The sequence below is a fragment of the Meleagris gallopavo genome, chromosome 23, assembly GCF_000146605.3.
Source record: "Meleagris gallopavo isolate NT-WF06-2002-E0010 breed Aviagen turkey brand Nicholas breeding stock chromosome 23, Turkey_5.1, whole genome shotgun sequence".
In the NCBI taxonomy this organism is placed as follows: Eukaryota; Metazoa; Chordata; class Aves; order Galliformes; family Phasianidae; genus Meleagris; species Meleagris gallopavo.
The window spans coordinates 5,612,728-5,632,334 of NC_015033.2; the positions used below are offsets into that span (position 1 = coordinate 5,612,728).

General features: G+C 44.4%; 1 protein-coding gene across 13 annotated transcripts in view; it reads left to right on the forward strand.

Annotated features, from left to right (window-relative positions):
* Nucleotides 1-19,607, forward strand: part of LRRC38 (leucine rich repeat containing 38) — an 81,132-nt gene that overhangs the window by 37,020 nt on the left and 24,505 nt on the right. For 4 of the 13 annotated variants that reach the window (XM_031556686.1, XM_031556685.1, XM_031556683.1 and 1 more), the window contains exons 1-3: nt 3,272-5,078; nt 5,676-6,208; nt 16,948-17,015. In XM_031556686.1, the coding sequence (XP_031412546.1) occupies nt 4,900-5,078; nt 5,676-6,208; nt 16,948-17,015 (780 nt within the window). In that variant the 5' untranslated portion in view covers nt 3,272-4,899. Of the gene's footprint in view, nt 1-3,268; nt 5,079-5,111; nt 6,209-9,166; nt 10,331-16,947; nt 19,183-19,607 lie in introns of those variants that run through there. The other 9 variants (XR_004161929.1, XR_004161933.1, XM_031556687.1 and 6 more) reach the window with 8 other exon arrangements.

A 19,607-nucleotide genomic window follows, 5' to 3' on the forward strand; every position in this document is an offset into this window, starting at 1 on the left:
CTGACACAAACATCCTTCCTGCATATTTAAATCCGTGGAGTGTATGCAGCAATAGTCAGCATGGTGGATGGGTGAAGGGAAGCAATTGCAAATGACTGCCTTGGTGGGTTTTTTTTCTCTGCAATAGAAGAAAATCTAGCCTGCTTTTCCCATTGTGTTGAGCTTGTATCACAACACAGCTGAGGAAGATTGCTAACAACACAATGTAGCTAACAACACAGGAAGGCAGCTCGCAGTGCCTTTGTGAAATCTCAAAGCAGACCAAAGAGCCATTAAAAGACCTGCAATTAAGTGAGCTGTGCCCTGTTTGTAAGTGGAACTGTTTTCTCCTGGTGTGTATTGGTTTGAATTTGCGTAAGGTCTTCACTCATGCACAATCTTCCTTGGTTTGGAAAGGGCATTCAGCCCATTAATGTTACAAATTAATGAACTGGAGTCCTTTTTTGATCCCTGCTGAGTAAAATGAATGGAAGGACTTTTAAACTCAGAAGCTATGTATTATGTGTGTATCAACATCAGCTGTCAACTCTTCTAATTGCTTGCAAGTCTATTTGCTGTTGATTTGAACAAAGGAGTGTTTCCTAGGTAGTGCAGAGTACAAATAAGAACAGTGCAAACCCTACTAAAACAATACAAATTTGTTTCCTGTGTATACCAGAACCATTCCTTGTTTTCCTTCCTCTATAGCATTGTTTTCTGCCTCCATTTCCCAGCACAGACACCACTTATTCCTCTACCCACTGCTCAGCTGCACTGCAAAGGGACACGTTCTGCTCTGGATGCTTTGATGGAGGGTCACCAGTTGTTCTCTATGCTGTGAACACACAATTTGGAGGAAATTAGTTCTCCAGAGTCATCACTTTCCTGTCTTTTTAAGCACACATGCTGTGTTTATGATGGCAGTCAGGGGTTAAAAGTCGTGTTCTACTCAGCTTTTCACAAGAGCTGAATTAAACTTAGGGCTTTCAGATCTCAGCAGACCCACTTTGAACTGACCAGACAAGTGTTTGGGAGCATATTGGAGACCAGCTTTACTTGTGGATTTATTACATCTGAGAATGGCCATCCCAGGTCATACCCACCTTGTCCCAAATCGATCTCAAACCTAAATTGGCAGTGGATATGCATCAACATATCTGTTCGACAGCTCAGAAGAATTTTCACTTTTAATTATTTTTAATTTGCTTTACAGTGTGGTACATTTACAGCATGCAACTGTGGCAAGCAGCTGATTGCAGTGCAGCATCTGGATACCTGCTCCATCCTGGGGGGGGGAAGGAACCATCATTACACTGGTCCTTCCCCTGTGAGTGCTTTAGTGATGGTAAATAGTTGGCAGTAGGATGGTGACTACATGTCTCTTACAGCCACATCATCCCCAGAGCGGGTGATGGAGGTCTTCTGATGGGTTTAGGCTGCTCTCGTTTGGCTGCTGAACCGCAGTGTCTCAAGTTTTCAAATTCAATCACTGCTGCTGTCACACTGATTAATATTGATGTGATTTCCCTACCAGCTGATGGCAGCAACAGCTGCAGCAAGGAGAACTGGGCAGGTATAATGCAAGCTTCAGTTCACTGTTTCTATTGTTCATTTGTAAGACAAGGGAGTATACCCTCTTTCTCTTTTGGTTCTTTTTCAGTCCTTTTTTTGTTGTAAGATCAAAGGGAGAACTGTCCAAAGGTGACAGCATTCACAAAAACCTCTCACATGGTCGTTGCAGGGGATGGTATTTCTCAGGATTATCATCCTGAAGCCAAAGTGATAAATATCTGAGTAAGAATGGGATTCCTTTTCAGAGCTGATGTTCAACACTCGCTTTCTGTGTTTAATTGATTAACTGGTTGGTAGTCATTCAAGTTTGAACAGCAGTTCCCAGGACATGTTGCTAACATCTGATGATTAGGAAAACCCTTTGCAGTGGTTACATGCACCTGGAACAGCAGCCTGGGATGTGACGCATACCTCAGCTCAGCAAAGCATAAGCCTGGAATAATAACTTCCTCCACAGAAAAATATGCTTAATTAGCTGTTCACAAATGCGAATGAGGACGGACAGTTTTCTGTTTCAGTCTCTTGTAAGTAATGGTTTCTTAGCTGAGACATCTGAATCCTTCCTGTGTGTCTGTACTGTGGTTTTGTTCTTTCTTCCATTACTCAAATTGTTTTAGGAAGTTAGGAGCTCTCATAAGAGGAGGGCTGGAAGTTTCTATGCAAAAGATGCCATTCTTCCTCCAAATTCCTTCCATTTCTTAGTGTAATCAGCAAGCAGAAGGATGTGCTTTTTCTTTCCTGCTGCTTGCCATGGTGTAGTACTAACAGCACTGTACAGATCATAGAAACACAAAATGGCCTGGGTTGCAAAGGACCACAACGCTCATCCAGTTCCAACCCCCTGCTGTGTGCAGGTCACCAACCAGCAGCCCAGGCTGCCCAGAGCCACATCCAGCCTGGCCTTGAATGCCTGCAGGGATGGGGCATCCACAGCCTCCTTGGGCAACCTGTTCCAGTGCCTCACCACCCTCTGAGTGAAAAACTTCCTCCTAGTATCTAACCTACACAGATACAGGACCATGGTTTGTCACTCTCTTGCTTTATTATAGAGTCTATCTTAGTGATAAATGTTGTAAAATATTAATAATTTTCTGACAAAAGGGCAAAGTGGGGCTGCTCACTGCTGCCCTTGCAAGGAGATAGTTGCCCCGTTTGTTTCACTAACATGAGTTTTTAAACCAACCTTGTTTGTCTTTGTTCTTTTTTTAGGGACAGCACTTTCTAATTAGGAGCCTTGTGCTTTTTCATCACTGTGTGAACTTAGTGCTGGAAATATTCTTGGAACACAAGTAGAAAGCTATGAGGGCTTTGCTTGGGAGTAATCAAGACGCATGTTTTGTTTTATACTGCTGCCAACTGAAGACAAGCAGAAGTTCCTGATGTGCGTTATCTATTATGAAATGCTCTCAAGATTTCCTCCACAAAAATCCAGATTTGATAAGCAAATACCAATCTGTAATTTAGTGTCCCAGTTACTGCAACCAAAAGATATAACACATTGCACAGGTAGGCTGAAATCCAGATGCCAGGAGTTGCAGCATGCAGTAGGTTTGCAATTTGGCTCCTCTGTCTGCATGCAAGCAAGAAATAGAAGCTTGATTTTATCCTTGTGTTTCCTTCTCAGGTCCTTTACAACGAGGGCAGTGAGGCACTGCACAGACTGCCCAGAGAGGTGGTGCAGGCACCCGAGGTCAGGGAATGGGGCTGTGAGCACTGATGGAGCTGTGGGTGTCCCTGCTCAGTGCAGGGGTTGGACCTGATGGCCTTGGGGGTCCCTTCCAACTCCAGCCATTCTGTGGCTCTCTGATTCTATGGAAGTTGCTGGTAGCTTCTTGCAGGAGAATAGTGGTGCATGGGGCACAAGATGGTGCTGTGCTCTCAGCATTCAGCAGCTGGTCCCTTCTATAGTCATATAGGTTACTGTGTCTGACAAATGAAAGATTAAAGAGGTAAAGCTTTAATATCTCATTAGATAGAAAGCTTTTCAGAATCTCCTTTGTGCTGTGCAAAATTGCCTGAGATGTCTGGCAAGCGAGTGAAGCTTCAGAAAGATTAAAGAGAATTTCTTTTCTGTGCGCGAAACAGATGAGGTACAGAAGTAAGTGATAGCTGAGAAAGGAATAGACATAAACTGACAAACTGCAATGGAAAATGTTACGGAGAGAAAAGCAGGTCTGGGAGAAACACACAGAAATCAGAGGTGGCCAGAGGGAGGTGTCAGACCTCAGCAGGTGCTGGTGGCAGCAGTGCTGCAGGCTCCCAGTGCTGGCACCTTGCAGTCTGCATGGCTGCTCTGCGAGCAGGGCCGGCTGCTGGCAAACCTGCAGGGTGCCCAGCCCAAAATAATCATCATCAGTCTCCTGCAAACATCTCAGACAGGAAAGCTCCACAGACTCTTTGGAGAAATTGCAAACTGCATACAGGCATGCAGTGTAGCTGTGCAGGTAGTGTGGCTCACGGTGCTTCTCCTGTGTCAGCAAGGACACACACGGGCAGCAGGAAGGTCCATTTCTTACAGAAAAGAATTTGAGCAAGGGCTGCAAGGCAGGGAAGTTCAGTCTTGTTCCCACCTCTGTCACTAATATGTTCTTGGATCTTTCACAGATTGTGCCTTGCTGTCTGTAGTCTCCCATCTGTGAAACAGGCATAATAACACTGAGACATCTTTAAAGAGAAAATGTCAGGGTCTGATTCCGTGTGCTTCATGAGGAGAAAAATAAAGGTCTGTACCTTACATTCTGCATATGGATAACTTCACCAAGATCTGTCTTCTGTGTAAAGTTAAGCACACTGTTACTGCAAGACATCAGGTAGTTGTGCTTACTGACAGGTGAGAGGAACAGCTTTATCTCTGACCTAAGGACTTAACTGAGTTAGAGAGGGGGCAGAAGAGCAGTAAATGACAGCAGACGTGTTTGCACGACGTGGCGTTCACAGGTTACAAGGCATCAGTTCTGCATGAGGACCACCAGTTAGCTGGTGATGCAGATTCATGGAGTTAATCCTGAGCACAAAAGGTATTTTGCATCTTGTTCATCTCAGTATTTTAAATCATCATCACAGGTGTTTGATAGGACTTGGCCCCTGTGATTCAGAGAGGCAGCAGCAAGTGCTCCTTGGCTTCTGTCCCTTACTGTTCCTTCTTTGTGCCCACCTTGACATTATTTCTAAGTTCCCTTTCACCAACCGTACTTCCACATTGGGCAGCAATCAGCTTACGCTGTGTACCTTTATCCTGAATGAAAGATGCTCTGAATTGTTATGAAATGATCTTAAATCAGAATCACCATTTTCTCTTTGACCTAGCTGAAGATCTGAGGCAGTTTGTGCTGCTGTTTGTCCCGAAGGATGTTCCTAATGCCAACACAGAAAGTAGCTGCCCTGGTCATTGAAACAGGAAACAAAGCACCCTCATTTCTGAGACCAGATTCCTTGCTGCCACAGATGATGCTCCTTGGTTCAAAGATAAATGAGTCATATTTAACTAATGTTAATGTCCTTGCTCTACGGGCCGAGAAGGCATCCAGGTACAGCTTCTGCTCCTTGCCTTTGGTTCCCCCTTGCTGTCCTTCTGCTGCCTCTGTAGAATCAAAGAGAAAAGAGTGCATAGCAGTCAGTTGGGTGCTTGCCACCCCTCACCTGCACTTCTGGGGGCATCACTGTGATGTGATTTCCCATCTGCCGGAATATGCAGCAAATATGCAAACAGGCTCTCAGCTTTTTTTAGCTCACAAAAGCAAGGGAGTCCTTTGAAAGGTCCTCGGTTTTACCCAATCATCGCTCCCTCCCTCGCGTTGTGCAGCATTATCATTCTCTGGCAGTGTAAATCCTCACATATGCCTGCCTCCCTCTTGCCTTCAGCCTCTCCCTCCCTCCCCCTCCCCACCGTGCCATCGGATCTGTGATGATATGTGATCTCCTGGATACACTCACACACACACACACACAAGTACCAGGCACCGCTGCTCAGCTCAGCAAAATGTCTTTCTCGTAGAAGTGCTCACCATCACAGCTTCCGAATCCTTGACGATGTGGCCATGCTTTCCTTTCTACCTTCTACCTTCTTCTGTCTTTGTCTGCCTGCTCTTCTTACCCACGGCTCATCTTTGCCCTGCTGTCTGTAGCTGTATGGACTACCACACCATAGACTGCCGGGATCAAGGACTCCCCAGTGTTCCCAATCCATTTCCACTGGACGTACGGAAACTTCTTATAGCCGATAACAACATCCAGGCGATACCAGCTGATTTCTTTATATTTTATGGAGACCTGGTCTATTTGGACTTCAGGAATAACTCCCTCACCTCTTTAGAAGAGGGCACTTTTAGCAGTTCTACCAAACTGGTGTATTTAGATTTAAGCTACAATAATTTAACGCAGCTTGAAGCCGGGATATTCAAATCGGCAGAAAAACTGATAAAACTCAGCTTGGGAAACAATAACCTGGTGGATGTGGACGAGGCTGCTTTTGAGAACCTGGAACAGCTGCAAGTGTTAGAATTGAATGACAATAACTTACAGAGCCTGAACGTGGCAGCCCTCGAAGCGCTTCCCTCCCTGCGGACCATACGCCTGGAGGGCAACCCGTGGGTCTGTGACTGTGACTTTGCCAATCTTTTCAGCTGGATCCAGGACAATGCCTCTAAGCTCCAGAAAGGTAAAGCTGTGTGTGTGTGTGTGTGTGTGTCTTGGAGGGCTGTCTGTGTGTCCTGCCTGCAAGTGACCCCAACTGCCTTTTGGTCAAACTGTAATTGCATGCTTCCAACAAATGAGTCCATTAAAATGGTGTTGGTTTCTTTTTAACGGCGGGTCCTCCTCCCAGCTAAGAAATAAATAGTTTTGATTTATAGGCTGAAGTTGCATAGGCAGTGAAGGAGCCTTTTCAAATCTGTTGTGCCCAGAGCTGATTCTCTTCCAGACATCGGTTTCTTCCCGGTAAAAACATTCCACAACGAGCCCTTTGAACAGCTGAATATCCTGTGCCAGCTCCTTAGGAAAACTGTGCTTTCTCTCATTTTCCTGATCAGCCATAAAGCTGCTACAGAAGAGTTAAATCCCCTTTTTATGCAACTGTGGCTGTCAGCCCTTTTCCAGAAGTATTTTGTTGTGATGCTCTGAAACCCCGCTCAGTATTTCAATTATGGTGCTTTTATTAAAATAGCACTGCTTCCAATATTAGGAACAAATGAAAACACTCTGGAACATCCTCAACGCAGGATATACAATTCTGGAATTTGAGCTAGTAATTTTCAGAAAAGCATTGGGGGAAAAATAAAGAAGTATTAAGGCTGCCACGTGGAGAGCTTTTGCTCCACGTTTCCCACCCGACCCCAAAGCCACGACTGATCCAGCTTTAGCAGATCACCTCACAGTTCACTCCTCCCAACAAACACCAGGGCACCCAGTGCTGCTATCGAGCTGCCCTGCTGCTCATAGAAGGGAAGATGTAAGGGCTGCCACGGGGATATGGGGGTGCAGGAAAGCCATGGTGCCTGGGCTCTGCCTGAGGGCTGTCTGTGCAGGAGATGGTGAGGGGTAAAAGGACGTGGGAGGAGAGCTGGGGAGAATGGGCTGAGGTCAGGGAACTGTTCTGTCAGCTCCAGATGCAGAAGGAAGAGGTCTTCCCTCTCTCAATCATCCATTTGCAATCACTTATTCAAGCTCCTTCTGTGCTCGTGACCTTCAGTGGCAACTTTTATTATAGTCAGCTGGATTGCCCTAAATATTCTTAGCTGTTTAAAAAAATATATATATCTTTTTTAAGGAAGAAGTAATTTGAGGAAAAAGTGATGGATTTTGTTCTGCCTGAGTGAAGCTTTCCCCTCTTTCCCCTTTCCCTTCTTTCCTATCCCCTTTCCCTTTTCCTCTTTTCCCTTTTTTCCCCTTTTTCCCCATTTTCCCCTTTCCCAACCAAACTCAGTGTTGTTCTCCCATTGCCCAGTGCCCAGTGCCTCAGCTGAATTTCTTTCTGACCAAAGCATTTGCCTTTCTCACATTGGCCCTCAGCCACTCCTGCCTTCCCCAGGATTTCCTTCTTTTTATGAACTTGTAGCTCCTTCCCCTTCACCTGCACTGACTCTGTTCAGTTTGAAAGAGTCTGTCCCAACCCATCTCTTCTGTCAGTGCTCACCTGAACTTCTTATGCCTGGAAATCTCAAATGATCAAGCTTTACAGCAGTATTGTCAGTGTTCCCCATCTGCTTCAGTATTTCATCTCATCCAAAGCAATGGAAGCTGCATTTCAGCCATTCAGCCAAACAGTTACCAGCCCTCCCAGATCTTTCCAAGCAAGAGAAGGGAAGGAACAACCATTCAAATGGTCGTTTCTTAGGTCAGTTCCTCCTTTCCCATCCTGGCCTCAGTAGTGCTTTGCTTTGCCCTTACTGCAAGCATGGAGCTGCTGAGCTCTTGGCAGCCCACGTGTGCTCAGCGCCTGCACACAGAGAAGTAAACCCAGCACTCCGTTGTTTGTTGGTCATGCTTGTCTAAACCCCTTCACATGGCAATTCTGGGGGTGTCACACCTTCCCCAGCAGGATTTGGAGAGAGCAGCTCCCAGGCTCACCCTCCTGCTCCCTGCTTGCTCCCGTTGCTGCTGGATGGCTGGAGATTCTCATCCATGCTGCAAATGCAGAAAAGTAGGGCAGCAGCATTGTCTGGAAACACTGCCAAAGAAAAAGACTGGAATGCATTTCCAGGGCCCAAGGAAAGAACTTACTTACCTTGGCTGTATACTCTTATAATGCTGCAAAAAGCATTTTCATTGCATGGCCTATATGAATGGAAGAGGGAAGGGCGAAAAAAGAGGTTGGGTGGTGCTTTTCTTTTGGTGATTTTCTTTAAGAATATGCTGCGATTGAAACTATAGAACAGGTTTGTGACAGACTGACACTCCCCAGACGTTAAATGACAGACACTGTGACCTGGATTTACCGAGAAGGGAAAGAATAGAGAAGGGTGAATGACAGTAACTTACTTCGGGGATCCCCAGCCCTTCACAAAAAGCACAGAGGGCTGCAAAGAAGCCAAAGGCTCTACGAACCATCATGCGTTTTCTGCCTGGGGTGCTTCAGAATTAGAAAGGAAAAAGGATGTGCCAAAGTGAGGCATTGGCACAGCTGCCCAGGGAGTGGTGGGGTCACCATCCATGGAGGTGTCCAGTGTGGAGATGTGGCACTGAGGGCAGTGGGCACAGTGGGGGTGGATTGGGGTTGGACTCGGTGATCTTAGTGATGTTTTCCAACCTGAATGATTCTGTGGTGCTATGGAAGTGGAAGAGAAACACGCTCTGACCACGCAGTGGATGAAGTGAGAATTCAGGCCTGCAGTTTGCAAGTGTTGCTGGGGCACAGCGGTCCCTGCAGACTCAGTATGGGTAGCAACAAGCAGAAGGTAGAATGGCTGGGAGAAAAGCACTGCCAGGTTTGTGCTTTGGGAGCTCATTTTGGTTCTTCACTTTGAATGACACTTGGAATAGTTTAATCTGCTCTGTCTGCGTGTCTAAGAGAAATCACTCAAGCTGTAACCAGTCACAAAGCCCAGCTGCTGTTCCGCCTTTGAATTTTAGCACTGCAGTAAAATATCATGCTGGTCAAACCTGCCTTTGTTTTTTGCAGAAGAAATACCAAGTTGCTTTAAAAATCAGAGTTTTGTCAGCGGGAACTGAAATCTCACTAATTGATCCTGAAACTCTCTACCTCTGCAATTAAGGCCTCTGGAGAACTGGGTGATGTGAACAAAAGCCATACTTCAGCTCATTAGTCTCACAAAAGCCAGGTCCATTTTCTTTCTGGCACACTCCCAGAAAAAGCATGCAAAGCTCTAACTTTGCTGACCTGTCCGACCAGCTGCCTGGAAAGCCTCACATCAGCTCTGCTGCCTTTGCAAATCTGCCTTGTCGCGCACACAGACAGCTGGGATCTGCATCATTGGAAGGCATTTATTCATCCAACCTGAATTTCTAACTGAAGCATTAACTGGCGATGAAAAAAGCAGACCTTACTTTTATATTTGTGAGAAAGATATTAATAGTGGAACTTTCAGCATACTTGAGAACTGAACCACATTTTGGATGCGGTTGATAACTGATGAAATAACTGAACTGAGGAAGGAGCTGTGAACAGAATGATGTCGAGTGGAGGAGATGTAACCACTGTTGTTCTCTTCTTGAGGAGACCCATGGAGATAAGAATAATGCAGCTTTTGGAGCTGGAAAAGCTTTTGGAAGGTCTCTCTCATGCTCTATAGAGATCTGTTGCTGATTTTTGCTTTCCATGAACATGCTTTGGACAGCTGTGCCCACCACCTTGTTCGCTAATGACTAATGTATTCTTAACATGACTTTTAATTAGCACCTAAATATTCTTCAGCATGTGACTGTAGTGTCCCCTTTCCTTCATCTTGCTCTCATTTCTTTCTTTTTCTTTCTTTCTTCCCAGTGTCTTTGAAAGACCTCAAGAAGTTGTATAGCATTTCTGGGACTGCAGATCTAGATGCAATGGTGCTTTCTCAGTCTTTCATGTTTAGTGCATATTATACTTAAGTCCCTCCCTATGCAATACGTGAATGAAAGCTTTTGCTGCCCTCATCATTAAAATAGCATTAGGAAGACCTCAAATGATGTAGTGAGATGGTTCGGACTGAGCATTCTGATGTGTACACTGATATTTCCAGAGTGACTTAAAGAATTCATTCAGCGTTGGCCAGAGACAGCACAGGTGGTGATGGGACTGGTGGCAGTGGGATGGTGGTAATGGGATGGTGGTAGTGGGATGGTGGCAATGGGATGGTGGTAATGGGATGGTGGTAATGGGGTGGTGGCAATGGGATGGTGGCAATGGGATGGTGGTAATGGGGTGGTGGCAATGGGATGGTGGTAATGGGACTGGTGGCAATGGGATGGTGGTAATGGGACTGGTGGCAATGGGATGGTGATAATGGGACTGGTGGCAATGGGATGGTGGCAATGGGATGGTGGTAATGGGATGGTGGCAATGGGATGGTGGTAATGGGACTGGTGGTAATGGGACTGGTGGTAATGGGATGGTGGTAATGAGACTGGTGGCAGTGGGATGGTGGCAATGGGATGGTGGTAATGGAATGGTGGTAGTGGGATGGTGGCAATGGGATGGTGGTAATGGAATGGTGGTAGTGGGATGGTGGCAGTAAGACTGGCAGTGGCCTCTGGAACTGCAAACTCCAACTGAATTCAGCAGTACCTGGGAGGTTCAGAAGTGAATCAGTGCAGTGAGTATGGAATGGTGTTTGTAAGCCGTTTTACAAAGGCTGGGCCATAAGGTGATCATCTCTTGGCTCTCAGGATCCTTCTCTAATCCCATTCCAATCTAAGGTATGCTGTTAAATAAATGTATTCTGTGAATTAAAGAAAATAACATGGTGTTTCACTAATCTAGGCCCTTAGAGCAGCCCTTATCAAAGCACAGCATCCCAATACAGGTGGGTACAGTTCTGCATGTGGCCTTCTCACCTAACCAAAAGGTGGTGAAACCACAGAGCTTTGGGAAGCTGTCTCAATCTCCCATTCTTTATCATACCCATATTTGCTCTGTGGAGAAGGTTGCCTTAATTTCATGTACCAATATAGAACCAGGGAAAGCTTCAGCTAAGAAGGACAGGCTGTTCTGCTCTTCTGGCCATTGCAGCCATTCAGTTCTTCCCCAGGAATCATGCACACGTTGGCACATGGCTGGGACAGAACATAATACCCAGTTTTTGGAAATGAACTGAAAGCCTTAAGACTGCCCATTCAGCAGCTTTTCTTCTGTTCAAGCAGAAACTCCTAACAGGAATAAGATTCCCTAACAAGCACAACAAATCTGTTTCTATATATATCCATATATAAATACATAATGTGATATCCTAGTCATTTTCAGTAAAATGATCTGACTGCCACTGGCTTTTCACTCTATTTCTTCCATCATAAGGCTTTTTGGAGTGCATCCATCTTTCACAGATTTCAAGACACGAGGGCAACATTTGCAGCGTGGCACCTGATGTTAAACTTGATATTTAGACATTGAAGCTACTTTTGAAGAAACTGTTGAGCACCTTCTAATGTCAATGTAGGAAACTCTGGGGCATTTGACCATTAGAAAAATTGTTTAGAGATCTAAATATAGGCCTCAGATTTCTTTAAGCCTTACTTTTCTGGTAGCTCGAGGCTGACTGTAATGAAATTCCATCTCTCTTCAGAGGCAGTGCCTCTCTCACCACTTATTAATACATCTATTACATCAGTGACAATGTTTAAGTAGACTAAAGAGAACTATAGCTGGGGGCAAAATACCATACCAGAAATTAAACGCCACATTTAAACATCTCAAGTGTGTGTAAACTGCATTCAGTGATACGAGAGAACAGCTGAACTCCACTCAAAGGGGCAAATCATAGAATCACAGAATGGCCTGGGTTGAAAAGGACCACGATGCTCATCCAGTTCCAACCCCCTGCTGTGTGCAGGTCACCAACCAGCAGCCCAGGCTGCCCAGAGCCACATCCAGCCTGGCCTTGAATGCCTGCAGGGATGGGGCATCCACAGCCTGTTCCAGTGCCTCACCACCCAAATACCAGTTTTGCTTCTCCCAAATATTTCAATAGCACATTATAGTGCTCTTCTGCCTACTGTTACAAGCACATGCATTAAGCACATTTCATGTATGTATTCCTTACATCTATCAGTGTATGTACGAACGGGCATTTTCATTTTCTCCTACTATTGTGTATTGCCAACTGCTAGGAAATCATCTTAATATTTGTTTTATATGAAATCCACAAGACCCAATAGAATTGAGGCCTCCTTCTCCCATTTTTTTAAACTCAAAACAGAGCAAGATTTCTCAGCTGTAGAGAGCTAACAGACCATATTATTGAAGTAACAGTGACTTTCAGAAGCTATCCCACGAAACATTTAGTTTGCACAGGTATTAAGAAGTCAGAAGTGTTATAAGGGAGCAGATGCACACAGAGTGCTTGGAATGCCAGGCTGATCTGGGTAAGTGATAACGTGCTGCTGTTGTCTCTAAGCAAAGGAATATGAAACAAAGGCACCACTCAAAATACGTCAGCAGTCAAAATATGTAGGAAAACCTCATGTTAGATGCAAGGGCAGGTAATTGGAATGCAGTCAGTGCTTGAGCCAGTGCCCCATTGGAAGCTTACTGGTCCAGCAGTTCCCATGATGAAGGTGGTTGAATCACAGCTACAAATACCAGTGTTAATGGAGATTGGTACCTGGTTTTTGTTTCTGGTTTGTTTTCATCAAAAGTTTAAACTTGGAGCACTGCAGAGCTATCATAGGTCTGTTTTCATTAACTTACAAGGGAATTAATTATTAATCATTTGCATGTGGTTTTGTACAGACTGCTTTCAAAGTGCATTCATTTTCTAAGAGTTTCATCTTTCCAGGGGAAGTATTTCAGCCTCGACTGCAGGACGACAGAGCTGTGCATAGTGCTGTACCAGTGCAATTAGGCTCTAGGCTGAAGTAACTGCTAGAACTGATTGTCAAGGACGAAACCCTGGGTTTCAACAGTTACAAGCCTCCAATGGCAAGGCATCTCACAGTCACATTCTTTGAAAACCTATGAGGAAATCTCATTGAAATGAACTTCATCTGGAACCCCCCTGCCTCACTACAGTCTGTAAAGAACTGTGTATGTTTTCTTGTTCTGGAGTTCCAGCAATTTCACACTTCCCCTGTTAGTTAGGTGATCTGTTCCCATGTTTTTATCTCATTTCTGCAGCTTTCAGTGCCTGTATAAAATCCAGAACCTGTCCCTAGAGTGGGACTTCAAAGCATTCCCATGTTAAAAGCAAGCAGTGCATTACATCTGCATCACAACTCCGTTGCCACTGTACTACGTGGGCTTCTTCAGATGGCATAGCAGAAAGACAGAGCGTGTGAGATTGTCCTTGAGACAGCTGGAGATAATGCAGTGACCCTGGCCAAAATAACATAAGCTATGTATTTATAACATGCTCACACTTGTTATTTCATTTACAGATTTGTTTGAATGTGTTGTGGAAGCGGGGAGATATTTATAACTGTCATCAAAGGGTTTCTTGCTGCAGCCAAGCACTGAAAAGCAGACTTCTTGGTGATGCCCTCCGCAAGAAGCCTGGCTGAATTTTAAAGAATAAGCTGGATGGGTTCTACAGAATTCAATGAATATATATAAATATTATGAAAAATAATGTAATTGAGAGGTCAAAATGAGTGACAGTAGATGACTGAGGTCAGATGGCACTAGAAGTGGTGTGGGATGATGTGGGATTACTTTCTGCCTAAGCAAGGAACAAAATGGGATCTGTCGCTGGGCACGGGTGTAGTGGGACAGGTGGAGCTTAGGGCATCAGCTCACTCAGACTGGATTTCATTTGTTGCAGACAACCTGATATTATAAAGAAAGTTCTGTGTTGCTACGGAAGAAAGCAGATGAGGTGGTTTTGATGACGTGTTGTCCTACGCAGCAGTGTGCATGGCTTCGTGTCATGGTGTGCAGAGGGAAGCCAGGTCTGACACTGACTGCATCTGCTTTGGAAGGAGACACTCCCTGGGTCAGTAGAATACAGCTGCTTGGTGGTAGAAAACTCCTTATCTCACTGTTTGGGAACATGACCTAGATTTCAGTACCCACAGCTACGTGGAGAGAGAAGAGTTTTTTTATCCTTTTATTGTCTAATCTGACTCAAAACTCTTGCAGTACACTGCTTCTCATAGCAAGAAATTGCAATACACTGCTTCTCATAGCAAGAAATACTCTCTAAGTGTCTTGGTATGTTGCAGGTGCTTTTCTACCTGCATTCTATCCACTGTGATGGTAGATGAAAGCATCCAGGAGCAGGAATAGCCCAGGATAGGTAAAGTCATTGTAACAATTCAGCTGTGCAGTCTGTCTTTGGGCGTGCTGAGAGCAGGGCTCAGCTGCTCTGCAGACAGCAGTTCTGCTAAGATCGTACCACTCATCAATGGTTTGTTCTACAGCTGGTGTAGAAAACTGTTATTGTCTTGTACTTGCTGTAAGGAAATGGAATTTGAGGTGGCATATTCACTTGGACCTGGCTTTTCTGTCCAAACATAATGATCTTTTCTTGTTAGCAGGAACTTCCTCTTCAGACAAATTTTCAGTAGCTTATAGTCATTTTCTTGCTGTTTCTATGCAACAGCAGTAACTGCTTTTATTGCTCTGATTTAAAGAGAACTTTTTTGCTTTTCTAAAATCTGCCAAAAAAACACACAGGCCTTGTTGTCCAAGCCTTGTTATCCAAGTGCTTTTCACTTCTCCTTTATTTCTCATGGATTGAAACACAGAAAGGTAACCATCCCCATCCTCTTTGGTTTGCCTCTCCTATTTCCCCCTTGAGTTTGCATTCTGAGGACAATAAGGACAACATTCTGCCAACCCCAACTTCTCACAGAAGAAAGCTTTGTACAGGGACCTCTGTCACGAGCTGTGCAATGCAGGAGTGTGTTCTTCTTCTTCCCATCTGTGCAGGCACAGGCACGCTCCGGGGCTCCAGTATGTCAGCGTGTCTACAAGACATGAGATAAATACAAATACTGCAGGTTCCCCGTTTCCAAAAGTCTCAGAGGATGTCTGAAAGCAGGAGGATCCTCCACCTTCCAGGCCGGGGGGGCTCAGGGGGCTGCAGAGCACATTGCTGCACCATCTGCCATGCTTTGGGCTCAGAGGAAGAACGTCGCTTGTGTTCAGGTGGCAGCCTGCCTAGAGGAAGACATTCAGCCTAGGGCAGGCTGACTGCTGTCCTGTTCTGCTGGCAGCTTTTGTTACGTTGTGAGGGAGAGGAGAATGAAAAGGGAGGCTAGCAGCAGAACTGCAGGGAGACAGACAGATAAGGCAGATAGAGGATGGCTTTTAAGAATCAAAATTTAGTAAGCTCATCGTCATTACAGGGCCACGTAAGTCAGGGTGGTAAATGAATCCCTCGCTGACTTGGCTGAAGCTCCCTGTCACATCAGCATAACAGGTATCAGCATCCAGGTAAGCAGTCAGGTTTGCACCACTAGGGCTTTGTAATAAAACCTAATGCACTGTAGCAATTCAACCACAAGGAAAATGAAAATCGTAAAGCAGAGGCACACATCCCTTCTGCAGTGGCACAGTGTTGGTGCTCTGCTGGAGCTGTGCAATAGAAGCCTCCCGTGCACTGCACACACAGCAGTGCAGTCAAAAGCTGGGTCCTGTTTTGTGATCATTAGCAAAGAACAGTGCGAGTCCAGTAAAGCAGCAGCACTTCTCACATCACTAAAGCACATTTCTCATATTTCCTCTTCACATTCATACCCTCAGCAGCAGATAAAAGCTGTCTTGCTAGCTGTGATACAGACTTCATTCCTTCAGTGTTCCATTCTAGCCCTATTTTTATACTCTCCCCCTTTTCCCTCTTGAAAATGAGGTAACCTGGGATATGCAATGAGCTACGCTTTTAAACTCCCTAGTACCATATTATATTCCTCACCAGTTTTTAAATGTGGACATTTTTGCTTTCCCTGTGAAGAACGTGGCTCTAGGCATCCTTCAGTAGTGCAGCGAGGCATAATAGCTGTTAGTCAGCGTATCTGCTGAAGAGTTGGAGAGGAAAGGCTGAAAGAGGTCAGAGTCAAACCTAAGGAGGAGCATCCGTTAAACCTAAGTTGTCATTTTGACCAGAAGAAAAAGGCAGCTGTAGTTGTGTACATGGGGGAAAAAAAATAAGGTGCAGAAAGCACCAAAGTGCGGAAAAAAATTCAATATCCCTGTTATCCCTTTTTGGAGTGAGAATGTTTGTTCAGAAGCATTAGTAGGGAAATGTTCCTGGGCCTCCAGGTGTAGCTGCATCCTGAGTTCAGCAGTCACACTTTGAATTCTCAGAACCACAGCCATCAGGTCACACATAGAATCACAGAATGGCCTGGGTTGCAAAGGACCACAGTGCTCATCCAGTTCCAACCCCCTGCTGTGTGCAGGTCACCAACCAGCAGCCCAGGCTGCCCAGAGCCACATCCAGCCTGGCCTTGAATGCCTGCAGGGATGGGGCATCCACAGCCTCCTTGGGCAACCTGTTCCACTGCCTCACCACCCTCTGGGTGAAAAACTTCCTCCTAATATCCAACCTAAACCTCCCCTGTCTCAGTTGAAAACCATCACCTGGAAAAGTAAAAATGAAGCAGCATACTGGGGGGGTGCTCCAAAGGGCTGTGGAATGGCTTTTGGATAGCGTCAAATTTTGTTCTTTTATTTTTCCTGAATTTCATACCAGTTCCTAAGCCTAGAAATAACCCTTAAAACATTTTCCTCAGGCATTCGGTCTCTGTCCAGAGCTACAGAAGGTTTCATCAATATTCCTCTGATTTGTTTCCCTCTCCTCTTCTTTGCAGGTCTCCATGAAATCCAGTGTTCCCTGCCTGTAGAAAATAGAAGAATCTTTCTGAATGAATTATCTGAGGTCAGCTTTAGTGAATGCAAATTTAGTTTGTCATTGACGGACCTTTTTATCATCATCTTCTCTGGAGTCGCAGTCTCCATTGCTGCAATTCTATCAAGCTTCTTCCTAGCAACTCTAGTGCACTGCTTCCAAAGATGTGCTCCCAGTAAAGATGACGATGATGATGAAGACGACAGTGAGGACTGAACTTAGCCTATGTACTTAAATTTCCTTGGTTTATAAATTAATGATAGATCAGCAGCCAAAGTCTAGGAAGAAAACCAGACTACCAGTTTTAGACATGATTAGATTAAATCAGTGTATAAGGTTCCATAGTAATTTCATGAAGGTCACAGGAAGGAATCCCAGTTTGCAGCTGAGACTGTTACTTGCATTTATAACCTGATGCAATGAGAGCAGATTAATTTCTGTCATCATTAGTCAAACACTGCATTTAAATGTGAAGGCCAGAAGGAAAAGGGAGAAAGGAGAAAAAAATAAAAATGTTCCAGTGTTTTAAAAGACTGTCAGCTTCCACACTGTCCTGATCAGATGCAGATCCTGTAAGCACTTTGTAGCTTGTTTTAAACGTGCACTTGGAAAAGGGCTGGCTAGGGGGAGGCAGCTCAGCTGGAAATCTGGGTGCAATTTAGGAGTGTCTTTCCTACAGTGAATTTCTGGGAGATTCTAGCAAGCTCACACAACTTCCTGAGTGACAAAATGCAGTTAAAAGGATTCCTAGGACTGTGGAAAGCATAGGAAGGTTGGTGATTTCTCTCCACGAGTCTTCTCTCTAGATGTGCATCCTTCTTTCAGTGACTGACAGTGCAGTTTCTGTGACAGCAGTTGCAGACATTCAGCCAAAATTTCCTTTTCTACAGGCAAAATGTGGTTGTGGATCTGAGTCATCCACTTGCAGCTGCCTGACACCTCTTTGGCTATGGCAAAAATACAAACCATAACGTTCTTTTGCATTTTCAGTTGCAATGAAATAAAGGAATTCCCTTCTGTGTAACGCTAAGCACAAGTAATTGTTGCAGTGTTCAGCCTGTTTAGTTACTTTAAAGCACTAAGGGCTATATTCTGCTTCTGGTTATGCCAGAGTAAACCAGATGATGTGAACACCATGATCCTAACTGCATAAACAAGAGTGGAATCTGGCCCAAGATATTTCTGACTGTATTATAGATTTGTCAAAACTTGAGCTCTACTATATAACATTAGTTATTTTTGTTAAAATGAAAAAAAAAAGACATTTATTACAAGAGATTTTTGGAATAGTGCCGGACAGCTTTTTAGGATAAGTATATTTTTAAAATATTTGTAATGGAAATATTTTTTTAAAGCTCTGTGTATTTCAAATATTATCTAGAGTAGCTGGGAAGGCTTGAGGTAAGAAATAACATAGTAATAAACAATCTAAGGACTGTATGCTATTATAAAAGAGCTGATAAACGTAGCATCTATTTAACTACTGCAAATGCTATAGTATTTCTTAAAAGAAAAACACTCTGGTTATAATATTGCCTTGCTCAGTTAATATGAGTGGTCCTTTCTGGACACCTGGCTCCAAATGTCTTGTATCAGTCGTGCTGATTGCTCGGGCAGACAGGAGCACATTGCTCTGTGTGGTCCAGTGGTGCAGGGTTGGGGCTTAGGGCACCTGGCTGTTGTTCCTGATCCTAGAAGACTTTCAGCAATTCACTCTTACTGTCTGTGCCTCCATTTTCCCACCTATAAAATGAAGGTCACAGGAACTATTTATCATTTTAAAGTGCTTTGAGATATGCAAGGAGGGGGCACTCTACTGGGGCTATGTACATCAGGCCCAAGCAGAAGCTATGGAACAGATCTGATGTGATCCTGTATCAGTATGGCTTTGCTGGCATCACTGGAGTTACTCCATTGGCTCACAGTGTTTGCAGGGGGGTTTGCACCACGCTGAGGTTAAAACCAGGGTGAGAGTGTTTACTTCTGTTAGCTCTGCAGCTTATTCAATGTGACTTAATGCTGCCATCGTTAGCATTATTACTTCTAAAAACACACGGAAACAGAATGCAGTGGGACAGTGAGAGGATGTTCTGTATCAATACTGTCTTCTGTTATTCTTTCAAGACAAATGCAATGACATGATTTTCACTGTGTAGTGCCATGTTTCAAAATAACACAAATATATTTCTAATTTCAACATGGGCTTTCACGTTTATTTGTATGTGGGTATGATAAAAACAGCATCTGATTCTCTTATGAAAAGGAGAGATTGTGCAGTGTGGTTGGAAATACCCAACTTTTTGCCTGGTACAGTTCATGCAGCACGCTCCCTGTGCAACAAATATGGGTATGTTATCAACAGTTTTATATTTAGAGCTGTGCAAATTGTTCAGAGGTGGAACAAGAAACTGGGTCACACCTTTTTGGCTGCAGGTTTTATTATGGACTCAAAGCTTGCATCCACTTAACACAGTGATCTGTCCTGCCGAGCTTTCCAGTGAGACACCAGTGAAGGTTTCAGCACATTTGTACCTTTCCTTTGGTCACAAATACATGGTTTTGCTTCGTTATCCTGCAAGGCTGACTAATTTTGCAGAGGTCGCATCTCAAACTCAACTATTT